Source organism: Chlorocebus sabaeus, chromosome 3 (assembly GCF_047675955.1).
Source record: "Chlorocebus sabaeus isolate Y175 chromosome 3, mChlSab1.0.hap1, whole genome shotgun sequence".
NCBI classification, from domain to species: domain Eukaryota; kingdom Metazoa; phylum Chordata; class Mammalia; order Primates; family Cercopithecidae; genus Chlorocebus; species Chlorocebus sabaeus.
In genome coordinates, this window is record NC_132906.1 from 89964793 (window position 1) to 89975946 (window position 11154).

Consider the following 11154-nt stretch of genomic DNA (forward strand, 5'->3'; position numbering starts at 1 on the left):
GTCTCTACTAAATACAAAAAATTAGCCGGGTGCAGTGGCGGGCGCCTGTAGTCCTAGCTACTCGGGAGGCTGAGGCGGGAGAATGGTGTGAACCTGGGAGGCGGAAGTGGCAGTGAGCCAGGATTGCGCCACTGCACTCCAGCCTGGGCAACAGAGCCAGACTCTGCCTCAAAAAAAAAAAAAAAATTTCCTGACACTAGAAACTGTGTGATACAACTATTATGAATTGTTTTAAAAAGAATGGAACATAAGAAATTATTTTAATAGTACATTAAACATTTTATTTAAATTAAAAAGTATAACAAAATCACACACATTTGTTCCACGGTTTGGATAAAATTTCCAATTACTTTCAAATAATGCACACATAGTATCTCATGGATCAAATTCCATACTTTTCAATATGGTCATGAGATAGGTTGTATTCCAAAATTCGGTATATAAATCCATACATTATACTCTATATATTGACTTTAAATAATCTAACTATAAAAGTCATTTTTAAAAGTCAAAGCAATTTATTTCTAATGAAAGTTACAATGTGCATACCATATTGACACCTATTCAATAGATAAAATCTACAAAAATCTCTTTTTTGTGAATACTATTTATACTGGAATGCAAATTCACATAAAAACACTTCCTTTAAAGCATGTTCTATTTAATGCAAGAAATTAAATGTGAGATACTTTTAAAATTGCAAGCTTTATTTTTAATCAAACCAATTCAATTTTAAGTTTTTAGATCATTAAGTCTCATACAACTTCTTCTAATTTAGCTAAAACCATCATTGACAGGGTTTTATTATTACATTTGGCCTTAACCTTAAAAAACAAATTTGTTTACATCTCACATTTAAAAGGGACATTTTAAACCCTGAGTAAAAAGACATATTTTTACAAGTCCAATTATAACAATTCTACCCCATTTTCTTGCAATGCTTTCATTAGATAAAAACTATTATTAAAGTTTTGATTTTTTAGAATATACTGTTTAGAAGGTTAACGCTTTTCATGACGTTAAAAGTTTCTAAATGTATCTTATTAGTATCTTTAAGTAAAAATTCTTATTTCTATATGGATATTATAAAACACCTCTTCTTTAGACTGTTTAATTATTTCACCTTAATCACAAAAAATGATCAAATACTACACTCTTAAGATAATTTTTCTTTCTTGGTTTTGGGCTATTGTCTTTTCAATCTTAAAAGTTAAAATTATTGTTTTCCTATATCTAATGATACTTTTTAGGCATAGATTTTTAAGATACAAAAATAAAATGTAGTTTAGTATTTTATCATTACCACCTTCTGCAATGAGTCTGTCAGATCAGAGGCTTTCCTCACTAGGAAACCTAGCTTTAAATCAAATACTGGTTTTCTTCTTGTAATTCACACCTATCTATTGAATCAGTTACCCAACTTTCTTTTAAGATTTTAAACTTTCTCTTAAAAGTTCTTCTAAAAGCTTTAAAATCTGCAACACGACTATGATCTTCCCCAATGATTACATGAGACACTCCCTCAGCTAAACAAGAAACTACCTTTGCTCCATGAAACCGAAGCTCCAAGGCTTTAATAGCTAACCTTGTCCCCTCAGTTTTGGTACTCAGGTCATTAATAACAACATACAAGTCCAAATAAATGGTGTGGCGTCGAAACATACTGAGAGGAGAGCAATCCCAGGAATATCGATATTCTAAATCAGCAATCAAAGAAGCCATTTCTTCAGGAGTCTGCTCGTAAGAATTTTTAATTCCTGAGAATACTTCCTTCAGTTGGTTCAAATCTGTATCAACGAAATAACTATCACCATAGCAATCATATTCACGGGCAAAATGTTCTTTGGTTGATGGGCACATATGAATCATAAAGCGAGGCTGCCATGGCACAAAGCTTTTGGTCTTAAAACATTCTAAAAGCCATGCAGGCTTGACAACATCATGTTTATTTGACAAAATTATGTTTTTCACTCTGATGTTCTTAGACCCTGCAATTACACAGTACGTGTCTGGGCCTGGATTTTGCACTATATAACCACCAAGTTCTGCAATTCTGTTCTCCAGGTCAGGCTTTGGCTGGCTATCTGTTCCACTCATAACACAAAACTCCACATCTTCAAATATATTAGAAATTTTGTTAACGTTAGTAAGGTTAGGTGCTTTTAAGTGCTCAATAATTCCAATAACTTTCTTCATCTTTGGAGCAGCTTTTCGCTTTTTTTCTTGTGGTCCATCATCACCACCTACATAAAGGTGTTTAGATGCGAGCTTACCAGATGCTTTCCCCCTAAGTTGTTCTAGGTCGTCCAGGGTCATGCACTCATGCCACTCTTTGTCTTCTCTTATCTTCTCAATTCGTGGAAAACGCAAGGTGCAGCCAGTTTTATACATATCACTGGGTACGATCTCTGCTGCCTTAATCTGAACAATGACAGAATTACAAGGTTCAATGTACACTTCTGGCTTCTCTGTTCCACATAAAATGCTACTTGGTGGAGCTTTTTTATGAAAAGGCTTCCAATACTTGGCCAGTTTCAAACCCAGATCATACAGTTCTTTCATGGTGCAGCCAGAGCCAACACGAGAGAGAGTATGAAACACAGATGGCTTCTCACCAGGAGGGGGCTTTTCTGCTACTGCACACAAAAAATGAGACATCATTCCACCCCGTGATCCTTTACCCCAATATCCTCCAACAATTAAAATGTCCAATTCATCCATTAGTCCAGTGACATACTCTGGTTTAATTTTTAACCACCCTTCACCTCTTTTGTCTGGCTTGTAGATGGATAGAGGTTGTTTTATCATGATTCCCTCTTCTCTTTTATCTATTGCTTCATTCAGTGCATCAATTACTTCATTCTTAGTATGAGCTTGTGTTTTCTGCACTATTTCTATTCTACCTGGAATTGGTGTAAAAATACTACTAAGAATTTCATACCTCTTTCTCAGAGTCTCATGCCCTAGCTTTTTATTATTAACCATCAATACATCAAACACACAATAACAAGTTTGCAGATCAGAATCTTCTACCATTCTTTTAATATCAAACTTAATTCCCTTTTGCATGAAAGTTTGTGTATTAGGATTATAGGCCATCATCTCACCATCAAGAATACAGATTTGTATATCTGTTTTGAATGTATTATGAATGAATGGGGTAAGAGAACCTTCAGTAGGAGAAGCACCAAACTGATCAGTATAGTTATATCCATTTCGGGAGAAGTATTTATATACATCTCCATCTTTGTGCATTTGCATACGTTCACCATCTAGCTTGGTTTCTATGTAGAAACTCTGATGTTTCATATCCTTCTCAATGTGCTCAATATCTGCAATAGCAGCTAGCATTGGTTTAAAGGCAGAAAATAAAGTGATAGAAATATCACTGAGTCCTACAGAAGGATCATGCAGTTGCCTACAGACTTTTTCCAGATCTGTAGTGACATTATGCAACTCAACAGCATCATTATGAAAAACAGAAAAGATAGTTTGCTGACTAACACCAAGCTTTAAATCCTTTATGATCATCCGTATAAGCCACTTTTGCTCAAGGGCTGAACTCTGAGTTATAAGTTGAAGAAGGCTCTTTTTTATCAGGTCTTTTCTTTTAGCAGAATTATTGCTGGCAACTGAGTCTAAAAGGTCGTTTACTTGCTGTATGGTTAAACTTCCTTTCTGTAAACATCTTGGCTTCAACACAAAATATGCAATCAATGCAAAGTCTCCAGCATCTCCATGAGTTCCAGTGGGTGTTCTGTAGTTTAAAAGTTTGAGGGCATCTTTTCCATCTCTAGGTAAATTAAGCAACTCAATATAAAGCTTAGCAAGCATAGTTTCTTTAATTCCATAGGCCATTCTCTCTCTTTCTAGCTGAGGAAGAATTAGTCTCATTGCTGGATAAAAAGAGTCTGTGACATCTTTTTGGTTCTTATGAAGAGCATCATGAAATTTTCTCCAAGAATCTAAAAATTCCCTGAAGTGTCTGATTTTTTCTGCACGTCCTCTACTTTTCTGTATTCGTTCTAAAGTTGAACACAAATCTGCAAAAGGAACGTGAGATGCAACAGTTTGTGAAGTTGGTGAGGCAGCCATCAAAGCGGTGATGAATCTTCTCGTTTAACTAGTAAAGCAAAAAGAGAATAACTTTAAGTAAAAGATAAGATTCAACTAAATATTTAATGTAAAGACCTTACAATGATCACCGAGATCACAATAAATGTTTATTGTTTGCTAAATAGATCAATGCTCTAAATGATGTATCTTTTCAACCTCTACATTTAATAACTATTTTGTTTCAACCCTAATTTGAAATTACTATGAAAAGTATCATCAGCTGTATAGCTATTTCCTGTATTTATAATACAGAAATCATTTCAATTTTCTCCTTAAATTCTAATTATTCTATATATTAATTATTTAGCACATAATACAAACAAATATTGCTAATAATGGTGACAAAAAACCTCATCAGGCTTAATTCACTTCACTTCTGAGCTTCTGAGGGAAGGCCCCTCACGTATGTCTCTTCTTTCCCTGTCAGACTACCACATAGCACCAGAAATGAACTTCTTCAAACAGATGTTTATAACAAATCACTCGTTTGCTGAATTGAAATTTGACTTCCTAGAAATCCTAATCATAGGCAGGGCCCTTGACCAAAAAACAAAACAAAGGGAAACACAGGTACCCTCTTCTTCCAGCCAAGCAAAGCCTATGTCTATGTTTCCTTTCACTTCTTCACTGCTAGCTATGCCAAATCACACCAGCATTCAATCTCAACTCAAAATGCCCTACCCACAATATCCTCACTTTATCTATTTTACCATAGTTACTTACTGTCTTGTAAGTATAAATTTATTAGTATGCTTATTTTTTTCATATTTCCAGGCCAGTTATTCCCTAAGTATTTAATGACTACATATGAGATGTGCTACATACACCGTGCCAGGGGAAAATACCGCATGTTTCTGCTTTAAAAGAACATATATTCTGTTAAAAAAAAAAAAAAAAAAAAAAAAAAGAAAGAAAGAAAAAAAAGGTTGGAGGGAGTGCAATGGAAAGTGAGTATAATAAAATGCCAAGTGCTCAAGTGCTTTAACAAAATAAGACAAACGTAAAATGTCCTGAGGGGAGAGCTTTTCCCTAAAGTGTCTGCTAAAGTCAGAGAAGAAATAATGGGTATCTTGCTGAGCTAGGGCAAGAATATTTCCTAAAATTTCACAAGTGTAAATTTTTTTAGTTTTAAATATTCATACAAGTTCTACTGGAAGATAAATATATTAATTTTAATATGGTTTAAACTCTGTAATGTTAAAATAACTTTTCCAAAAAAAGATTTCAAGTAAAATGTATGCTCCATGAATAGAAACTATGTTTTATCCTGTGGTTTCAGACACCTCCTGGCACACCATGTATCTCAGGCAGTGGAGTCAGAGTTTTACTGGGAGTGGGGAGATCTATTACAGTGCAGAGAACATGTGGCTCCCCATCTTCCAATTCTCCATCACAGCAAACAAATGAGCCACACACACATGCACAAGGCTACATTATCTAGTATCCAGTAAAATAAATCAAATGGCTAATTACAATACTACATTTACTATACTGTCAGTCTCTAGAGGCCAGAAATTGTGCTATAATTTGTGCTACTAGTGGCAGACATGTAGGAGGTTTGCTGAATGAATTACTGAACACCTAGAGTTGACTCCTGGATAAGCACACTAGGGAAAGCTATGGTCTGGTTACATACCACACACTCACACACACAGGCAGATGCACAGTGGGTGAGATTCAGTTTGGTTAAAAATATTCAGTAACTCTGACTGCCCTGGCAATGGTTCACAACAGCCATTTGGTGGCCTATAGAGAAAAAAGCTGCACTTCTCAGTCTAATTTCTGACAAAGGAAACCCAACTTCTACTGAGTGGGTTAGATCAAGGGATAAACCCATGAAAGACCACTTTTCTGAAACTTTTATCTTTGAATATACTGTTGTTTCCTCTCTCTGAATCTGGTTTGCATAACTGACTATAACACCTGGTTATGTATGTTCACTGCCCTATCTCTCAAAATATGCCCCCTCAAGGGAGTACATCACAGTACACAATGCTAGATCTACAATTTCTATATAAACTATGTAAAATGAAGTAGGTTAATATTTCTTTAATGTTCAAATATTGGTATATAGTTTCTACAGATGTATCTATAGATTCTATATGGTCTCAAAGTTAAAGTTTCGCTCAACAAATCCCAGGCAAGGACTTAAATTACTTTATAATGACAAAATGTAGGTAATGGTGTGGATACACATGTATCCTAAAACGGCTACACAGATAACAAGGATTCCAAAATTGCTATAAACTAGCATAAGTATTTTTACTCATTACAATGGCATACAAAGTCAAAGATTAGGCCTTGCATTCATTTTTACATGCTAATTTTATTTTTTGGATTCTGAGGATTTTAGCTGATTCATTCCATTTGCGATAAGACAAATGAGGAGGTTCCTGGTTAGGGCTCAGGTTTTGGACTCTAATAAATCTGAGTTCAAATGTGGATAGTAACATTTAACAGCTGTGTGATACTGGGCAATTACTTAATTTCTCTAAGCTTCTGTTTCCTAAAGTATAAAATGGGGTTAAAAACTATGTAGAAATTAGAATGAAGATACAATCAGATAACCTACAAAATGTGCTTTAAAAAGTAGTAAGTCTTGATAATTTTAATACTACAATGCTTGCTGATCCAAGCAACATTTAAAATATAAATATTGTAAAATACTAAGGAGATAAAAAGGTGGGAAGAAGCTTCACTCTTTAACAATAAGCAAAGCTTTCAGGAGAATGAATGCAAGCATTTAGTACACAATAATGATTCATCATTCATTCAGTTGCTGACTAAATTGTCCTGAAGTGACACATGAAAACAAACCGGCAGGTTTTACTCAGAAGTAAGAGACTATGGAAGGTGATTAAGTGCTATGTTATTGCACTTAAAAAAGGCAGAGGAAAAAAAGGAGAAAGTGACTAATACAACTGAAGTATCCTTCATGCAATCCTTGACAAGCTGTGTTTCCCTAGGAAACAAAGGGTTTACAGTTGTCTATCTTCCACAGCACTTAGTGACAATTTGGGATAGTCTCAGCAGAAAGAAATGAGCGGACAAAGAGGCTAGAAGGGCTCTGGGATCCCAAAAGTTAAAGAAAAACCAAGTGTAAGTAGAGAAATAAAGTAATTCCCTCCAAGCCTAAAGTCTCTCCCGCTCCAATGCCCCCTGTACCCCCTCGGAAAATGGAAAATCCCGAGGGAATCTACATCATTCCTCTGCTCGTTTCCCCTATTCTCCCCCAACACTTAACGGATTCCCAGTGAATACCTGGCCTCGGGCAAGCTCCGTTACCTCTGTGAACCAGGGAATCCCAGCTGTAAAATGAGATCTTGATGGTTTCCTGCGGGATTGCCATGAGAAAGCATCAGCATGTAAGCAGGTAAAGCAGGCAACACAGTTCCAGGGAGTCAAAAATGGGAGAAATCGTCCCACGACCTGGGGCTTGGGTCTAGATAAGGGCACAGCATCAAGAGGCCAGGCTTCTAATGAGGAGCAGTCTGCAGCGCGTCAACTCGGCAACCCCCATCACCTGTCGCTGCACAAACGCCCTGCTTGCCCCTCCACAGACCCACCCCCGCCTGAAGCCCCTAGACCTCCTGCCTGACGACCCCCAGACACCCCGCCTGATGTCCCAGATACCCCCCACCTGACCCCCAATCTGACGCCCCACATCCCCCCACTTGACTCTCCACACAACCTCCGCCTGACGCCCCCCAGAAGCCCCGCCTGACATCCCAGACACCCCCCACCTGGTCCCCCAGACCCCCAACCTGACGCCCTATACCCCTCACTTGACTCCCCACACACCCCACACCTGCTGCCCCACACAACCCCCGCCTGACGCCCCACAGACCCTCTGCCTGACTCCCCACAGACCTCCCCCTCCTCCTGCCGCCACACACACCCCAAACCCCGCCCCGAACACCCCCCACCTGCCGCCCCACGGATCCCCCGCCTGATACACCACAGACCCACAACCTGACACCTACAGACCCCAACCTGACGCCTCACAGACCTCCCCGTGGTCTGCTGCCCCACAGACTTCCCGCCGCCTGCTGGACCACACCCCCCGCTTGACTCCCTCCACACCCCCAACCTGCCACACCTCATCCCCCCACCCCCATGCCAACTCCCCCCCCAACCCCACCTGCCACCCCGCACACTTCCCACCTAACGTCAAGCCTGAGGCTCAGCTGTTAAGCCGGAAGCTGGCGCCAGAAGATGCCGGTTCCGGCAGCCGCTGGCCGCGCAGGCGCAGGGCAGACCCGAGGCCGTGCCGTCACTGGCCTCTAGCACGCCGGCGCAGCCAGGCTCGCGAAGGGAGGTGGGAGGGCCGGCAGCCCCACGGAGCAGGGGAGGCGGGACCTGGAGCATCCTGGTTAGGGTCTTGAGTACACACGGCTCCTATTGACCTCAGCAGCAGATGCTCTTTGCAAGCAGTTGATCCGCACGCCAGTGGATATTGTCTTGAGGGAGACCTAAGATCACTTTGTGCCCTGGCTAGTGATAGCCTCTAATTCTTGTTCTCTGTACGTAAAACAGTGGTAACTATACTATTTCGCTGATTGTGAAATCTCCCAAGAGAGAACAGGGCATCCCACCTCAAAAAGTCGGTTGTTTCATTTAAACTTTAAAAAAATAGGCTTTTGCAAACTATATAGAGCTGTTTTCTTTTTTTTTTTCATGATGTTTGCTACTGTGGTCTGAGTTATCTTAATAGAGCAATAATACATAACAATACATAATTTACAATACAGAATTCAACAGTTGCATGACCAGAAATTAACTATGAACTCTTCTAGTATCTGTTTAAGGATTAAAAATAAAGTTATTAACAAACCTTTATTGAGCACCTATTATTATATAGTAATGGTGCTAGATATTCAGGGTGGAGAGATTAAAAACAATCCCAGTTTTTATGTTCCAGGAGCTGCTGGTTTCCACCGAATTTTTGCTGTGGTCCGTCCTCTTTCGCCATGGAGAAGTGAGAAGTTATTCATAAAGAGTGGTGGGAACAACTTTTAGAACTATTTTATTTTAGCATAAAATACTGCTTTACGATAAAACAAATTTTGCTGCAGTGGGCCCTGATAAAGCATATTAGAGTTGTTAAGTGCCTTAGAGGTGGTGTAATGTATAAAAACCTCGTTTTTCAAAACTGACACATTTCATTCAGTGCTAGTTTGTGGTGGCGCTAGAACTTAGGGTTCCGTCTAGCCCAAGAACATTTAGTTATTTACTTTGTATGTCTAATTGACCTAAGTAGCCTGAATATCTAAACTTACCTGTGATGTTGTAAAGTCTCATGATACTGTTTGGTATCTACTCTTCAATTTAGTTATCAATTTATTTTGGAGGAAAAATGAACAGTGTTAAGGTAGAGGAGCCTCCATTTGCCCATCTTATGAGAGGGTACCTATTCGTGTACATCTGTACCTTGTTCAACCTCTACTGAGTTCCTACAATGTCAGAAGCTGGACTCTGTATTAGTTACATGAGAGGAACCATGAATTACGAAACCAGGCAAACTCCAAATTGATTTAAAGCCCAGTCTCCATTTTATCATGTTATTTTAGTTGCTTGGTTCAAAGACAATCAAGGGTTTTTTTCACTATCTTCTAGAGTTGCCATGATTATTAATTTACTTATGTAGATGGTATACTTTAGTGCTTGGCACTTACTTGGTAATTGACCTTAGGAAGCTATGAATCAAGAACCCAGCTTTGACCTGGAGCTCTCGATCTGGTAGCAAGACACATATGTTCAACAAAACCACCACCACAGGCCGGGTCGGTGGCTCATGCCTGTAATCCCAGCACTTTAAGAGGCTGAGGTGAGCGGATCACTTGAGGTCAGGAGTTCGACACTAGCCTGGCCAACATGGTGAACCCCCGTCTATACTAAAAACACGAATATTAGGCCGGGCGCGGTGGCTCACGCCTGTAATCCCAGCACTTTGGGAGGCCGAGGTGGGCGGATCACCTGAGGTCGGGAGTTCGAGACCAGCCTGGCCAACATGGTGAAACCCCGTCTCTACTAAAGAAAAATACAAAATTAGCCGGGCGTGGTGGCGCATGCCTACAATCTCAGCTACTCAGAGGGTGAGGCAGGAGAATCGCTTGCACTCTGGAGGCGGAGGTTGCGGTGAGCCGAGATCTTGCCATTGCACTCCAGCCTGGGCAACAAGAGTGAAACTCCGTCTCAAAACAACAATAACAAAACAAAAACAAAAATTAGCCGGGCGTGGTGGCGGGCTCCTGTAATCCCAGCTACTTGAGAGGCTGAGGCGAGAGAATCGCTTGAACCTGGGAGGCGGACGTTGCGGTGAGCTGAGATCACACCATTGCACTCCAGCCTGGGCGACAAGAGCGAGGCTCCGTCTCAAAAGGGGGGAAAAAAAAGAAACCCACAAATTTATGAAATATCCTCTGTATATACAAAATAGGGGACATAGAATAAGGAAAGCCCAAGGGAGGGGGAGGCACACATCTGTAAACAAACAAGTGTGTACACTTCAGTGCACAGGGGGGTTGACAGTGAAGCTAATGAAGCCCAAGTTTCAAGGGCCCATTTTTGTGAACACTTCCAAGGCCTTGAGAGGGGCCCTAACGAGGTGTTCCCATGGTCGTGCACCTCAGTAAAATTTGCAAAAATAAGATAATTTTACATTATTTTTCTTTAAAAGGGCTCTCCAAATGGCACAAGTTTCAGGCCTCACAAAACCTGCATTCGCCCTTGACAGTCCACTCTGGTAGGGGTAAAAGGAGAAAAACAGAAGCGCTTTAAATCCTGGACCTCATTGCGACACCCTTAACAACCCTATTAGGCAGAACAAATTCCTCCGCAAACCTGCGGTTTGCAGAGCGATGGTGGACTCCCGAGCTCATCGGGTCAGGCACCTCTTCACCGCGGAGGCCTGGGGTACGTAACTGGAGGGACTCCTGGTGCTCGGAGGAGGGTTGAAGGCCAAGATCCCCAGGTCGTGGAACAGGGAGCCGGGCCCACGCCGCCGAGGTATCTTTTCCGTCCGGGCCACCGTCGCGG

The 11154-nt window shown here is 40.4% G+C and overlaps 1 protein-coding gene across 5 annotated transcripts; it reads right to left on the minus strand.

Moving 5' to 3' along the window:
• Nucleotides 1-258: 258 nt before the first annotated feature.
• Nucleotides 259-11148, minus strand: LIG4 (DNA ligase 4). Of its 5 annotated transcripts, none has more exons than XM_007960865.3 (3): nucleotides 8281-8697; nucleotides 7402-7450; nucleotides 259-4123 (listed from the first exon to the last, which is right to left on the minus strand). In XM_007960865.3, exon 3 carries the CDS (start codon nucleotides 4093-4095, stop codon nucleotides 1360-1362), a length of 2736 nt encoding a protein of 911 aa, XP_007959056.2. In that variant the 5' UTR covers nucleotides 4096-4123; nucleotides 7402-7450; nucleotides 8281-8697; the 3' UTR covers nucleotides 259-1359. The 5 variants fall into 5 exon arrangements, with proteins under 5 accessions (XP_007959056.2, XP_007959053.2, XP_007959054.2 ...); XM_007960862.3 differs by having other exon boundaries at nucleotides 7378-7450; nucleotides 8281-8696; XM_007960863.3 differs by lacking the exons at nucleotides 7402-7450; nucleotides 8281-8697 and adding an exon at nucleotides 10960-11148.
• Between the last annotated feature and the right edge of the window lie 6 nt (nucleotides 11149-11154).